At 42.3% G+C, this 17,212-nt stretch overlaps 1 protein-coding gene across 1 annotated transcript in view; it reads right to left on the bottom strand.

Moving 5' to 3' along the window:
• Positions 1-15,124: 15,124 nt before the first annotated feature.
• Positions 15,125-17,212, bottom strand: part of LOC306936320 (carbonic anhydrase-related protein 10-like) — a 137,858-nt gene continuing 135,770 nt past the window's right edge. The window contains exon 9 of the mRNA XM_079519809.1: positions 15,125-16,196. Within this exon, the coding sequence (XP_079375935.1) occupies positions 16,174-16,196 (23 nt within the window). The 3' untranslated portion in view covers positions 15,125-16,173. The remainder of the gene's footprint in view (positions 16,197-17,212) is intronic.

The following is a 17,212-nucleotide window of genomic DNA, read 5'->3' as shown; positions in this document are numbered from 1 at the left end:
ATAAAGAGCATATGTGAAAAATTCCAGGCAAAGATTTTTCCTTGGCCTCTAGGGAGTTGGCATACAAAGTTATCCACAGATCCGTGCAGTTAGAGGTAAAAACACTTTTCGGCCAGTTATAGCGCCACCATGAGGCTGAGTTGAAAATGTTCACGTGGCATTTCTTCCTCGGCCTAGTGGGAATGTGCGTGCACAATTTCACGGAAATCACACGATGTGTTGATGATTTGCAGCATTTTGTTTGAAACTGAGCACTCCTGCGAACTTTGGAAGCCAATCTTAGCCAATCAGGATGGAGTCTGAGAAATCTGAAAGACCCGTTTCGTTGAATGGCTCTAGAGAGACTGTGTACCAATTTGCGTGATGTTTGGACAAAATCTGTAGGTGTACTGTCCAAAAACTTGTTTTGCACAAAGCGGCCTGCTGGTGGCGCTATAACAGGCCGTTCTGGAAATTTGGGGGCAGAGGTTCATCGTTGGCATCCAGGGAGTGTGTGTGCAAAATTTGGCATCGACCGGGTTAACGGTGCCGGAGATTAGCTGTTCACAGACGGACGGACACACGGACACACGGACACACGGACGGACGGAGTGCAAAACATACTCTCTCCCCATGCCTTCGGCCTGGTGGAGACAAAAAGAGGGGGAGCGAGATAAAAAGAGAGAGTGGGGAAGGCTATGAGGAATTGTCAGGACACAGGGTAGGTGTGAGAGGAGCAAGATGAGAGAAAGTGTGTGTGTGTGTGTGTGTGTGTGTGTGTGTGTGTGTGTGTGTGTGTGTGTGTGCGCGCGCGCACATGCGTGCGAGAAAAAGAGAGGAAGACATGTAGGTGGGGAGCATAGTTGAACATTGATATCAGAGAAGACAGACAGACAGACAGACAGACAGACAGACAGACAGACAGTGAAGGGAGATACAGTTCAACCACAACACAGAGAGATGCACACGCACCCACTAATCGTACTTACAGTTCTGCTTCCAAAATGAGGATGAATATTTGATGACAAAATGCCTAGCATGTCGAGTTGAATTAGCAGACAAATCACGCCCTGTGCTGTATTCAGCGCAGATTAGAAACCACCATGCAGGCTCTTTAACACCGGATGTAGGCCAAACTGAGAGCAATGGCTTGACTGGCTTCCAGGGGCCAGGTGGCTGGATGAGGAAGGTCTGACAGTAGTTCCCAAACACTGGGTCGGGACATATTTTTATTGGTCCCTTTATTTATTTTTTTCCTAAATTTAGTTTGAATTATTATTATTGTTTCAAAACATTTTCAAAAAACATTCCCAAAAAAGCTAAACTTTTCATGAATTAAAAATCCAATTCACAGGGCACGGTGGCACAGTCGGTAGTGCTGTCGCCTCACAGCTAGAAGGTCCTGGGTTCGATTCCCGCTTGGGACGTTGTGGGCGCTGGCGGCGTGTCCTCTCCTCTGCGTCATCAGTGCCCATACCTGAGGCGTGGTTGGCGAAAGGGCCCTTCCGTGTGGAGTTTTCATGTTCTCCCAGTGTCCCCTAGGGTAGGTACCCTCACAAAAAACATGCAGTAATCCTGGTCTCTAAACTGCCTCCCCCTGACCAGCCGGGGCGCCTGATGGAGGGGAAAGGAACTGGTTGGAATAACGTGTTCCTTCCACGCGCTGCGTCCAACCAGGGAAACTCCCCCCCGTCAGGTGCAAAGGAGCGACTTGGACACTCATGCATGAAGGAAGCATGAGTTCAAGTCTGTTGCTCTCCCCAGGTTGGCGGAGGGTGTGTAGAGCCCAGGATCACATTGACACAGGGGTGAAAAATGGGTTACAAAACCGTGGGATAAAAATTATAGTTAAAAAAAAAAGAAATCCAATTTTTTCAGAAATTTCATGAAGAAATCAAAGAAAATAAATTCCATAAACTAGAAAACAAATGTTTAAGAAGTAGTGAAAATAGACAATCTGCAAGCTCACATGGAACGCCTGAGCACATCATCTATTTTCACTAGTTCGGATCCCGGGCGAATGTTTAATTTCTCTTTTGGGTCACGAGCTAAAAAGTTTGGAAACCACTGCTCTATGAGAGCCTTCCTCTGGCAAGACCAAAACATCACCTCTGTGAGCAATAAACTTTGATGTTATGTTGGTTACAGCCTCTCTCGCTTTGCCTCACTGTCTTTCATGTCTCTCTGTTTCCCATAACTATTCCCAAGCAAGCCTAGTTGGAAGGCCCACTCCTTCCTTTTTCATTTGCTTACTGGTGCCTCTTTTCTGCCAAAAAGGCATTGGGGCAAGGTTCATTCAAGATGACAATGCAGCAGTGACTTACTGACCTTGATAGCTTACTGTAAACGTGTATAGGCTCATGTTCCAAAAATCCTGGGGTTGAAATCCAACTGTGGGTATAATTGTTATTCGTCTCCAAACCATGCCCCTATAAATGTTATGTTTAGTGTGAGTAATTTTTGTGTAGCGGCACTATGTACGTTTATTTTCATGAATAATAAATGTAATTTTGTCCAATCTGTATGGTAGAGACACTCATCATACACTCTACATTTAGATTGTGTCAAAGCCCGAAGATCAAGATGAGAATTATCCGACGAGCAATAGGCTCTATTAGCTCAATGGTAAAAATGTCAGCACTTGCACAGGAAACCCGGTTCGGTTCAAATCAGGATAGAAGAGGAAGGCTTTTGATTGATTGATTAATTGATGGATTGATTGATTGATTGAATACTTTATTAGTCAGCAATGTAAACAGCAGAAGGTACAGTATTTAGGCTAAAAGGATTACACAAAAAAAGTCGTGGGGGACTTGTTTCCATTGTGATCACCATAGTAAATGCTGCATTCCTGGTCTGGAAAAGGCAGTTGTTTTACAGACGGGTAAAAGGGCAGCTGGGGGCTGAAGCTAGCCTGGGTAAACCCACTCCCCCTGCTGGACAACATTTCATTCTGCCAGGCAGAATGCAAATCTGGCGAGGGAGGAGGGGTTTACCCAGCCTAGGCTGAAGCCCCCTTTGATGTCTATGTGTGCACGTCCCTGTCTTGAACAGTTTTTACTTCAGCAACTAGACTGTTGAACAAGAACCAAGTCTAGTGACACTGCACAGACCGAAGTGAGTTTTAATAGACTCCTTTTTATATTTATATTACACATACATGAATGACCTATTCATTTATTATGCACTCACATCTCACAATTGTATCATGCAGATTAGTCATATATTATGCACTTTATGCTTTATCTTTTTAACGGCAATGATGAGCCTGCACAACTAAGAATTTCACCCAGCCTACGTGTAATGTGATGTGACAATAAAGATTGCGTTTGATTCTGTCTGCTCATGTGTGTTTGATGATGATCTTGTACCAATCATTTTGGATTTTTGTCTGCAGTTCTGGACAGTTTGCCTTTTTTGGACTGGCCTTTCTGTACATATGACCACTGATTGATTGTCTTGTTCATTAAACTGATTACTCATGTGCCGATTGTGCACATTCTGTTCGCTCCTCACACGTGACACAGTGCTGTATTAAAAACAAAACCAAACAAATCAAAAACAATATACACGATTCTCCAGGCTGTCTCTCTCCAGCCTAGTGGCTTTGGTCTCAACTGGACAAGCATGTCAGTCTTGTCTGATTGGAACAGAGAGCTCAGGTGTTCATTGTAACGGCAACATGGCTGCTATTGCAGAACGGAAAAAAAAACATTTTTTTTCTCTTTCTTTCGGAATTCCTGGAGTTTCTGTTGCATGCTCGATTGCTCGCTCAATCACAGAGTTTGAACCCTCGGGGTGACCATTTGTCCATTTCATTGGATAGGCCTATACAGACAGCGTCGACATACAGACAGACAGATATTGTTTCAGACACAGAGAGAGAGGAGAGAGAGAGAGAGAGAGAGAGAGAGAGAGAGAGAGAGAGAGAGAGAGAGAGAGAGAGAGAGAGAGAGAGAGAGAGAGAGAGAGAGAGAGAGAGAAAAACTTGTATTATTCCCTCATGGCCAAACAGACAGTTCAACCACAACACACAGCTTCACGCACTGACACTAATCTGAAACAAGTATATGACATTATTGTCCCCTCTATAGTGTATGTTTTGTATTGCTTTCCTGCCTGTCTCTCTCCAGCCCAGTGGCTTTCGTCTCAGCAGGAGAAACATGTCAGTCTTGTCTGACAGGAACAGAGCTCAGGCGTTCCTTGTGAAGACAGCAGACATTGTGCCGCTGTCAGGTGCATAGTCCTGTATAGGTCCCAAACCGTTACTTTTCAGGAAATGAGTCAAGGAGAACAGCGTTCCAATGGATCCAATGTAGTCATTATTTTATCACAAGCTCTCATTAATACTTTTCATTGGATACATAAACCAACAGACAGACTTGACCACTTTCAGTCTTCCCCGATTAGCTTGTAGAACGGCTACATTTTGCTATTTGTGCGTGACACTGTAGTATGACAAAGATACAAAACATAAAAAGGAGTTATATCTGATTTCTTCCCCGACAGCTATTGCAAAAAAGAAAAGCAAAAAACTAAACATCAACCTGGAACTGTAGTGGCCTTTTTTCAGTCATTGTCTCCACCAGGCCGAAGGCATGGGGAGAGAGTATGTTTTGTCCGTCCGTCTGTGTACAGCTAATCTCCGGCACCATTAACCCGGTTGATGCCAAATTTTGCACACACACTCCCTGGATGCAAACGATGAAGCTCTGCCCCAAACTTTCCAGAACGGCCTGTTATAGCACCACCAGGAGGCCAACTTTTGAAAAACACATTTTTTGATACTACTCCTCTAGATTCTGTCCAAAAATCCCACAAATCGTTATACACTATCTCTCTATAGTCATGTGTTCAAGACGGATCTGTCCGATATTTCATATTCCATCCTAATTGGCTAAAACATTGGCGTTCAAAGTTTGCAGGATTGGCCCGTTTTGAACAAAAAGCCTCAAATCATGAACGCAGCGTGCAATTTACGTGAAATCTTTCACGCACTTTCCTACTAGGCTGAGGAATATATCCCACCCTTTTCGCATTGGCCTGTTATAGCGCCACCAACAGGTGGATTTTTGCAAAACACATTTTTGGAACAAAAAGCCCCAAATCATCCAATTGCCATCCAAGGCATAAGAAGAAATGGCACCCTTTTTTCACATCGGCCTATTATAGCGCCACCAGGAGGCCACAACCTGACATGCCCTGGTGGAGACCTGTGCCCCGAGGGGCACTTTATGTAGTTGATGTGATATTTCTGTTGCCTGCTCGCTCAATCACAATGTTTGAGCCCTCAGGATAGCTGTTTATCCACTATCCCCCTCTATAGCAGGTATACTGTGAAAAGACAGCTATAGATATGGATCTCTTTACACGGTCTCTCTAGACGTCATGTGTGACATTTGTAGGAAATCAATAGCTTGCTGTGGGGTGGATTTATAAGTCTTGCCAAAGTGTGCAGAGTGTGTTACTACCTTTTTTCACTGATGAAACAAAATAAAAACAAAACAAAAACTAAGCCCACAAAGCGTCTGCAAATTGTGAGCTTGTAGATCGGCTACTTAACAAGTATAAAATCAGGCATTACCTCCAAAATATCTTTCGACCAACTAAGATCTTCTCTCAAGGGGTCTCTAGCACCACATCTTCAAACAGGGATATGTCTTCTCTTGGACATGGCCTGGAGCAGTCGAGAAGCTTCCCATTCCCAGGGAGCTGCTGTACCTTCTGAGCCACAGTGCCACTGCTGTCCCCTTAATCCATTAAGACCTGAGGACAATTCCACAAATGCCTTCTAAATCAGTCACACTTTCAAGTTTTTTTCCTAAAAAAAGGTTCAAAAATAGTAGATGGACAAGCTTGCAATGTGGCACAAAGCATGGCAGATCTATGAGCAGATTGAGCACACAAACCTTTACATTGCAATGGACCTTGAGCTTATAGATCTGCTATTTTCTCTGATCAACTCAGTATGTGGACACATGCGGTTACGCGGCTATGTCCAAATCGCCATGTTGTTCTTGAGAACAATGGCAACACGCTACAACAAGATACACTCACTTGGGTGCACAGAGACTAATTCAATTGTGTCGTTGCACTACTGAAAGCATCCTCATCAGAGGCTTAGGCCTAGTTCACACGTACCAAACACCAATCAAGCAATGTTTGGTCGTTTTTTTGGGCCACCACAATGCTTTTCCAATGGGAGTCACATGGTTTGATCAAACATTTGTGTTTGATCGCTGATTGCTGATTGCTCCCCGCTCATCAAACAAAAATGTTTGGTCAAACCATGTGACTCCCATTGAAAATGAATTGGAGCAGCAATCAAACTGCAATCAGACATCACACACGGACCAAACATTTGTTGTGTACGTGTGAATGAGGCCTGAAAACAAACTGGTCAGGCTCCTACTTGATCTAGCCCCCCGAACCCACCTCACCCCTGCCCACTTCGACAGGCTGGAATGGCTTAGGGTCGACGACAGAGTACAGCATCTTGCAATGGGTCTGGTCCACAAGATTCGATACACCACCAAGATACCCATGTACCTGTCTAGATACTTCCTTAATGTTAACGAAGTCCACACCCACAACACCAGAGGGAGTGCAACGAACCATGTACAACCCAGATTCGGCACAAACAAGGGACTAAATTCTTTTCGCTCCTATGCCACCAAAATGTGGAACGCCCTACCAACTGTCATTAAGACATGCAAATCCCTTGACTCCTTCAAAACCGCTCTCAAAGGGCACCTACGGATGGCTGCAATTCGAAACTGGCCCCCGTAAAATCTGAATCCCCCCCCCGCCCCCCCTTCTTTCCCCTCACTGTATATATTTCTTTTCCCTTTTTACCTCCTTTTTGATGAATTCCTGTTCTGTCTATAGAAGTGTCTATTTGTACGTCTCTAAATGTTTTGATGATTTGAACATGGTGGACCCTGTTGGAAACAAGTGTAATGCTTAATTGGGTCGTCCACTCACAGTTAACAGCCTTTGTATTGAGTTTGTGCTTGAAATGTACTGTAATTCTGCAAACTGTTAATAAATTCTTCAATCAATCAATCAATCAATTCACACGTACCAAACACCAATCAAGCAATGTTTGGTCGTTTTTTTGTTTTTTTGGGCCACCACAATGCTTTTCCAATGGGAGTCACATGGTTTGATCAAACATTTGTGTTTGATCGCTGATTGCTGATTGCTCCCCCCTCATCAAACAAAAATGTTTGGTCAAACCATGTGACTCCCATTGAAAATGAATTGGAGCAGCAATCAAACAGCAATCAGACATCACACACGGACCGAACATTTGTTGTGTAGGTGTGAATGAGGCCTGAGCGTGCTTTGGCAACACATCTCAAAACGGTCAGACGAGGTAAGCACAAGGTAAGCATGCCTCTCGATCAGTTGTTCCGCACATTTTCTTTCCTTGGAGCCCCCTTCTTACATCTGAAACCTAAGCAAAGAAAATCCCCCTCGCACACGCATGCACACGCATGCACACGCACACACAAACACGCACTTGTGTTTTTTCAACATGTTAACCACTTACACCCTATTGTAAGCTCACAATGTGCTGCATCACAAGTTCACAACTCATTGTGAGTTTGTAGATCGGCTAGTTTTGTTATTATATTTTGAACTTTTCGCTAAATTACCACAAAATCACAAAATTACCCAAAAAAATGCAAGCTATAATCTTGGGCAACATGTTTAAGAGTTTGGACAAACAGACATGACACACTGCCTGATAAACACCAACTGTTTTATTTGCTAAATTGATCACCTATTGGTCTGTTTGTATGTAGGTGATCAATTTAGTGATCAATTTAGCAAAGTAGCCTACGCTATTAAATCTCTACAGATTAAAGTCCAAAGCTTACTGCACACACACATGCAATCTCTTTTTTTATTTTTTATCCCACAATTTTGTAACCCATTTTTCACCCCTGTGTCAATTATCTAATGTGATCCTGGGCTCTACACACCCTCCGACAAACCTGGGGAGAGCAACGGACTTGAACTCATGCTTCCTTCAACGTGTCCAAGTTGCTCCTTTACACCTGACAGGGGGAGTTTCCTTGGTTGGACGTAGCGCGTGGAAGGAACACGTTATTCCAACCAGTTCCTTTCCCCTCCATCAGGCGCCCCGGCTGGCCAGGGGGGCCAGCCGGGGGGCCATGCAGCCCAGTTACTATTTTGTCTGCTCATCTCTTCGTGTCATCACTTCAAATTTCACTTGTGTAATTTGTGACCTGATTCGAGCACTCATCTTCTGATTGGATAAAATTAGTATCCCGACCTGAAAATGCAGCTGGAGAGACACACTTAACCTATAAATATATGCTATTTATGACATTAAATGTATTTATTTAAACCTGTGTGCACACTGCAGAGGGGTGTTACTGTTAAGGGCAATTTTGTGGTCACTGTGCAATGCAGTCTATTGCCCCCTTATTATCTTCACACGTTTAGTGAATTCAACATCCAAGAAAAGATATAGGCTCATGTACACCCTAATAGAGGCCAAGATGAATGTGTTTTAAAGATATAGGCTCATGTACACCCTAATAGAGGCCAAGATGAATGTGTTTTAAAGATATAGGCTCATGTACACCCTAATAGAGGCCAAGATGAATGTGTTTTAAAGATATAGGCTCATGTACACCCTAATAGAGGCCAAGATGAATGTGTTTTAACCCATTTAGGCCTGAGGCCGATTCTAAAAACGCCTCTAAATCCTGACCTAAGTTTTCTGAAAAACTTCAAATATTTATATAGCAGCATCAAAAATGTAACATTTTTGAATACAAAAGGGGTTCCCGCCCAGAATGGGTTAAAGATATAGGCTCATGTACACCCTAATAGAGGCCAAGATTAATGTGTTTTAAAGATATAGGCTCATGTACACCCTAATAGAGGCCAAGATGAATGTGTTTTAAAGATATAGGCTCATGTACACCCTAATAGAGGCCAAGATGAATGTGTTTTCCAATAAGCCTGCAGATTACATTCTCACATAATCATTTTTTGTAATCAAATCCACAGGAAGATAGAACATTTAAGTACAGTATTGTAAATGTAGCTGTGCCAATGTGATATTTAGAAACAAGAATGACTCGATCTACAGTGTAATCAGTTTGTGTGCCGCAGCCTCTGCCTCAGATCACAGCTTCACGTTGCAGTGTTCAGAGTATGGGTTTAATGTCGTTCAGACTCTGGGTTTTATGGGTAAGTCTTGTGTGTGTGTGTGTGTGTGTGTGTGTGTGTGTGTGTGTGTGTGTGTGTGTGTGTGTGTGTTGTAATTGATATATTAAGAGTCCCCAGCGTACAATTTATAATGCATTAGCATGTACTGTAAGTTCACAATAAACCGCATTTTCACATTTCAACAGCTTTGGACAAAACTGCGCATCCTATTACTAGTATTGTTGTGTAGCCTTATATCCATCCTAATGTCTGGAACATATCAACGGTTCTTCTAGAACACTGAATGACTTTCTAGATGTGCGTAAACACTAAACAGGGGTCATCAATATGTCCGTATACGGACAAATATGTCCATGGCAAAGACTAGGCCTTGTCTGTGGCAAACATTCCATTCCAATCCATTAAAATGTTCTTATTTTGATCATAAGACCAATTACCGAATGTCAAGTCTCCAGGTTTTCTTCAGAATTTGTACGACAGTGATTTACGATATGACACATTACATGAGTCCAACTAGTACTAATGGTTCTCAAATGTGTCTGAGAGTGTATACAAATGGAACCTAATGGACCAGTAAGGGAACATTTGGTTCTATTTGTACACCCCCAGGCCCCTTTTCCACCGGGTTTAACCGGTTCGGTTCTTTTTTCCCCGCCTCATATTGAACCAGTTCAGAGTGTTTCCACAGAAAATGAATTGGTTCAGAATCAGAACCCTAAAAGTCGGCTCGGAGCTGGAACCCAAAAATGTCCGCTGGTGACAACACCAAGGTTCCAAGAATCTGGAACCAAAGTTATTTTGGTGGAAAAGTGGCCAGAATGAGTTACAGACCTGTTATCGTCAATGAGGGCCATCTCTTTATATGTTTCTGGGAATATTATTGTCCACTGCAGTATGTCCATGCCAAAAAATAAATTTTGACAAAAAAATGTCCACCACGAGCCAACAAGGCGATGACCCCTGGCTTAACTCTTGAGCAATGTAACTACTAGTTGACAAAATACTGCTGATGATGTAATTTCAGTCATCAGTTGTTTACCCCTATGGCTTGAATGATAGTCTCATTGTGGCTCTGTGGGACCTCACACGTGTTCTGGCCGAGAAGCAAAGGGCAAGGGTCATGTATACTTCACCATATCCCCACAGCCCCTCTCCTCCCCACCATACGTTTAAAAGAAGTACCAACATTCCAGCAACACCGTCCTTGTTGCACTGAGGAGTGGAAGCTCCAGTTGGTATTGTCTTATCCCACCGGCTGCTGCAGAGTGCTGACACCAGGAACATGGCCTCCACCTCCAGGGACAGTGGCTTCTCGTTGCCCAGCAGACGGACCTTCCTGGTGCTGCTGTGTTTCTGCGCACTCAGTGCCTCCGTGGATGGATCCATCCTCGACAACGCAGAGGTACAGTATCAGTACCAGGGATCATTTTGGCATGCCATAGGCCAACACGTGAAGGGCCACTTCACGTTTTGGCCTATGGCATGCCAAAATGATGTCAAAATGATATACTGTAGGTCAATTTGAAGAAGAAAAAATAAAGAAAGAAAAAAGAAAATTAGCTGCTCCCACACAGAGACACATTCACAGACAGTGCGGAAACATAATTACTCCTACATAATGACCCTGTATATTGGTATTTGTTCCTTCAAAGTGTTTGGTTATTTCTTAATTTGGAACTTTTAATCACGTTTTGTTTGTCTTCGTGTCTCCTGTGTGTTTCCACCAGTCATGGCTGAGACAATATTATTATGGCTTCCTGGCTCCCGAGTCCCCTTCCACCCAGGATCTGTCTGAAGCAATCAGTGGCATGCAGAGGTTCTTTAACAGAATACTTTCTTGTAAGTTATGGTAATGACATAATACAGTGTGGCCACGACTAAATAACATGTAGCCACGACATATGGCAATACAGTGTGGCCACAACGTCATTAAATTGTGGGAAGAGGTTCCCAGATTTCCCTCTTCTTATCAAAGGGGTTCCCAGTTTGGCCCTGATCAAATAGCTGTTCTTCCATAGATCCACGTTACATCAATGTGTTTCTGGTATCGGTCCATGAGCTGGGCCACAGACTGGGTCTGGATCACTCCAGCGACCCATCGTCCATCATGGATCCCGCCTACCACGGGATGAAGACTGAGGACCGCCAGCTGCCAGCAGATGACCGCCAGGGGATTCAACAGATCTACAGAGGTGAGTGGAAATGGTTAAACAACACGTGGTCACGTTGTAGCTTTGTAGCTGCGGTTGAAGCCAGATCAACTTGGATTTTAGCTGCTGCAAAAGCTATAGCTACTGTACATATGTTTGAATTACGTAAAAGTGGCAATACCACAATATAGCCTACAAAATGTTACTTGCATCAACATACCAAAGTAAAAGTGCTCCAACTCCAATATAATATTTGCCTCTGAGATGTAGTGGAGTAGAAGTATAAAGTATCCAAAAAACTAAAATACTTAACTGAAGTAAAAATACCAGATAATTGTACTTAAAAATATGTGCTGTAGAACAGTAAGAAAACACCATTGATATAATAAATGGATATTTTTACCATCCACTCAACTACATCTCTGAGTACTATTATTGTGTTAGAAATGATTATCACATTGAAAATCCATCAGTCAATCTTCAGTTTGATGTTTTTAGACAAGTCATGTCCCAGTGGATGGGAGAGGTTTGCAGACAGCTGTTACTACAAAGCTAATGAAAGCAGTATAACATGGCAGCAAGGTAGAGATTACTGCGTGAAACAAGGAGCTGATCTGGCGGTCATTAGCAGTGCAGAAGAACAGGTTAGTGTGTGTGTGTGTGTGTGCGTGCACGCGTGCGTGCATGCCCAGTAGTAGCCAGTACATACTGTAGTTGCATGTGATCTACTTCCATGATTATAGTGAAGAAGTGAATGTATTGGATGAAATTAATGATGATTCAATCATGTACCAATGATCAGGCATTCATCAGAGGACTGGCCCCTTACGGTTGGTCATGGATTGGTCTGAAAATGACTGAGGGCAGATGGACGTGGCTGGATGGAACCCACCCGGCAACACTGTGAGACATTTTACATGTTTTTATATTATATTGTAATTCTATCAAAGTCACTGTATGTGAGTGACTGAGTGGATGTGGTTCAATTCAACATGGTTGTTTATTGTGCAGGTACTAATACATTGTTGTTTATTGTGCAGGTACTAATACATTGTTGTTTATTGTGCAGGTACTAATAGTAATACATTGTTGTTTATTGTGCAGGTACTGGGGCAGTGGATGGCCTGACAATAGAAACGCTAACTGTGCAGCCTACTGGTACAATAGTGACCCTGGAACGTGGGTTAATTGGGTCTGTTATGCTACAGGGCACACACTCTGTGAGAAAAGTTTGTTTTAACTTAATTGACTACAGCTCAGTGTTCTGCTACCAGTGGTGGAAGAAGAAATGCTCACATTTTCTACTTAAGTAAAAGTTCCACATTGTAGAAATACTCTGTTACAAATAAAAGTCTGGGATTCAATCAATTAATCATTTAGCTTACTTGATTAAGGTACAAAAGTATTCATAATAGAATATACTTAATTTCTGTACTTATTTTGCCGTGTCCCATTTCACAAGTTCCCAAAGTAAAAACAACAACAAAAAAAACATTGAAAAGAGCAGATCTACAAGCTCACATCCATAGCCTAATAATGCATAGGGCTGAAGTGGTTAATGTAAAAATCTTCAGTTTTCAAATAATTGTATAGTGGAGTAAAAGTACAATACTTGCCTCTGAGATGTAGTGCAGTAGAAGTAAAAGTATCGGGAAATACTCCAGTAATACTTGCCTCTGAGATGTAGTGCAGTAGAAGTAAAAGTATCGGGAAATACTCCAGTAAAGTAAAATAATAATAATAATCCTCAAATGTGTACAGACTCTTCATTTTCTGTCTCCTTTTTTGCCAGTCTGTATGTTCCTCAGAAACCACTGCTCTAGATTAGAATCATATAAGGACTTTCTCCAACTGGATGTGATCTCTATATATCACCATGACGGTCATCATGACACATCCACTCCAGGAAGAGGGCACAGGGTATATAAAGGACAACACTCACCCCTGGCCACCATCTTTTTACATTACTGCCATCATGCAAGTATACAATAGCATCAAGTCACACGCTGCTCATTTAGAGACAGTTTTTACCCCCTGGCAGTTAGCGTTCGGAAATAGTGCACTGAGCACACTGTAGTCAGGGGATATTAATACAATCTGGGAATAAATTTCTTACCCAGAACTTTCTTCACCAATGTGTTTGTAAAGTTGGGGTACCATACAACCATTATAAGGCAAAATATTCTAAATTTCATTATGCTTTAAGTAGCATGTGACGTGTCAAACTAGGGTGTTTTCATGATTCTGAATCCATTCCAAGCATTTTGCACAAAAAACACTTCTTGGCCGGGCTTTAAAAGGCCATAGCCGTCATCACAAATGTGATGAGGTCAGCACATTTTGTTTATTCGTTCACTCTAAACTGCATGTTTTCATGTGTGTATTTGTATTGTATGCTGGTTGTCGTTTTATATGTAAGCCATAGTATGGCTTACATATTTTAAATTGCATTGGAATGCACTGCTTTGTACTTTTGAGTGGTGCGACCACTCCTAGAACCAGCAATGTCCGTCCGTCCCTCTGTCTGTCTGTCTGTCTGTCTGTCTGTTTAGGGTACCAACAGGGGGCGCTGTTGCACCACTCACTGCAGACAGGTCTGATTTTTTCTTAAATCCCAACAGGGGTGCCCTAAACCTGTGTCAATGAAACTCAGCTAAACATGGAATAGAACACCTAACTCTATGGACAGAAGCAAAATGAGCCATAATAGCCTTAAGGCTGATTTATGTGGGGTCAAAGCCTTTAGAAAAGTGTTCTTCAGCAAAATATTGACATTTTCAATTGAAAAGGTTTCACTCCTAACTAAAACAAACATCCTGTTAAGTCACTTTGTCTAGCAGTATGATTGGAGACCATGAGGGAACGCTGACATTAATTGTCATGTGCAAAATGATTTGGCTTCTTGCTTAATTCATCATTGTTTTCATGGTGGGGATAGAGAAAAAGATATTGGAAGAAATAAATCATAGTTACTTAAAACAAAGGGAAAAAAAACTCTCCCCGCAGGGCTTCACCAAGGTATTACACATAAGTCTTTTGAAAGTGTCAGGAAACAAAGTATAAATTAACTGTTAGTGCCTTGTTGGGAGTACAGACATTTCTGAGGAGAGTGTTTCATTTCCTTCTATTTATTACAGTTAAATTACTTTCGGTGTTCATGAAAAACAACAAACACAGCAAACTGAGAACTGACAACCAACCAACCAAACAGACAACAGCAGTGATGTGGATATTGAGCCATCATGTCCTTTACACTGGGACAGCTTATCAATTTTGCAACTAGGCTCCAATTCAAAACAAATATTGAACACCATTTTGAGAGAGAAAAAAAACAAAAACATCCCCAACCTGCAGTTCATTAAATATTTCAAAAACACAGATGACTGTACGGTCAAAAACAACTATTATGTGAGCAAAGGGTCATAAAATGGCACACTATTGATGTAAAGTGATTCACTTTCGTTAGAGCAGCCATTCTGTAAGAGTCGATACATTGCTTTGGGTTTGAAACTCCTCACTTATCTCTCAATGGGTCCGTTTATTTTCTTACCTTCAAAACTTCCAGTTGAGAAATGAGCTAATGAGCAGTGAGCACACTAACCTTGCCCTTGTTTCTCTGCTTTGCTCCTGTCACGCCATTCCACGCTAATCACACCCTGGTCCTTTGCTCCTGTTACCACACTATTCCACGCTAATCACAGTCTGGTCCATTCATCATGATTTATATATATATATATATATATATATATATATATATATATATATATATATATATATAATTTATTTTTTAGGCAGGTTTCTGCTTTACTTCAGATAGGACAGTGGACAGACGGGTAATAGAGGAAGAGAGGGGAAATGGCATGCAACACACTGTACTGTCGGGCAGGTCCCCAGCTGGAATCAAACTCCTCGTTTTCAGGAATACTAGTTAGCTGGGGGCCATGCTGCTGGGAAGCTTTCAGTTCTGCATCGGAGCAAAGCACGGAAACGTTGCAAGGCACACCCTGTCCGTACTCTACTCTCTAATGAGCTGCTTTGAAGAGAAGAGAATATCCCGTGTTGTGATGAAGTTTGTACTGATCCCTGTGATCTGCACAGAGAGTCCCCGTCTGTTTTAGGCCATTACAACAGTCTCTCCTTCTCCTTCTACTTCTTGTTAACACGTTACCTGAACATCGCATTCTCTCTGCATTTCTTTTAATTTAATTTAATTTTTTGGTATATTACATCAGTCTCTTTCTAGGAATGACACTTTTATACACCTGCTAGCGGGGCAGGCAGGCCTTTGAATGTGGCCTATGAGTGGAAATGGTATCGTCATGGCAAGCTATTGTAGTACTCCCAAATGCTTCCACTGTGGATCACTGAGAATGGATTGAAGGTTGAGCACCTTGCTCAAAGGCCTCTGCTTCTCTCGCTTCCAGGCTGCAACCATCTTAAAGTCGCCAAACGTTACCTCATGAAAATGACGTGGTCAGTGCCAGTTGCAGACCCTGGCTGATCTCTCCAGTATGTTCTCGCTTCACACACTGAATAGAAACATGGTACATGGGTAGACAAGTGAGTGTTTGCAGTCCGCCTCACACTTTGAGTCCCAAGCTCTGGTTTGAATCCGTGCTACACAGGCACAGATTGACTTCCAGAAAGTGGTAGTGGATGTGTGAGAGGAGGCCAGAGTGGTAGATCAAGTCGAGGATAGAGCACAGATACAGTTCAGCCACGTTGTGCTCAGTTCAGTCAAGTATAGGGCTCAGTTCAGCTGGCAAAAGAACTGAACTTGTCTCTGTTCTTCATGGGGTCAAATGTTCTGTTCTGTGAGTCTGTCGATGGTCTACTTCAACAGCCATTGGTTCACTGGGAGATTGCACAGAAGAACGGATGAGAGGAGGAACGTGAAGAGATGAGAGTAGAGTAGAGGATCGATGAGGGGAAAAGAGGAGAGGAGAAAAACAGATGAACAGAGAAGGGACAAGAACAGAGGAGATAAAGATCTTAATTAGTGTCAGAATGAAACAGTAGAAACAACAAAGACAAGCCTCAGGTATCAGAGCTCAAACTGATAAGACTGATGGAGGGCAAGTACGGAAAGAGAGAATAAATGTGAAGACAGAGAGAGGGAGAAATATACAGAGGAAATAAGACGAGTGTGAGTGTGTGTGTGAGTGTGTGTGTGCGTGCGTGCGTGCGTGCGTGCGTGCGTGCGTGCGTGCGTGCGTGCGAGAGAACTAAAGAGAGTGAGTGGGAACAGATAAACAGAGGAAAGCACAGCAGAGAGATAGAGATAGAGAGAGACAGAGGGTACAGTACATTAGGAATTTAACTTAATTTAACGTTGGAGGTCCTTACACAGCGTGATGAATACACAATCCTAAAATGCTTCACCAAATGTTTCACATCGAAACCTTTCATCTGCTGATGCTTCAAACAGGTTGATGCTTTTCATTCAAGGTGAAACATCGACCTTGCTTCCATGAAAGAAAATAAATGTCGCTTCATCACAATGTAATATTTGTGTTCGGCGTGGATGTACTCATTACACAATGCCCAATTAATCGCGCAAAAAATAAACACTCCCGATGTGTAAGGACTTTGAGAGAGTCAATTTTGACACTCTCAGCACCAAGAAAGATGAAATAAAGCTTAGTTTAGTTTAATGAAGGATTTGTTGATCTAGGATTTATTTTAGTTGAGTTGTGTTAATGCACCACATAATTTCAAGCAAATCTGTGATTAAATCCTTAACCTGTGATTAAATCCTTTAACCCGTGATTAAATCCTTTAACATGTGATTAATTAATTAATTCAACTTTGTTGTGTGTCCCCTATCTTGGATATGCACTGTAAATAAACACGAATAACCAACCCTCTTG

Source organism: Electrona antarctica (assembly GCF_951216825.1).
Source record: "Electrona antarctica genome assembly, chromosome: 14".
NCBI lineage: Eukaryota > Metazoa > Chordata > Actinopteri > Myctophiformes > Myctophidae > Electrona > Electrona antarctica.
The sequence above is the reverse complement of the archived record's forward strand: the minus strand, read 5'-3'. Positions and strand labels throughout refer to the sequence as shown.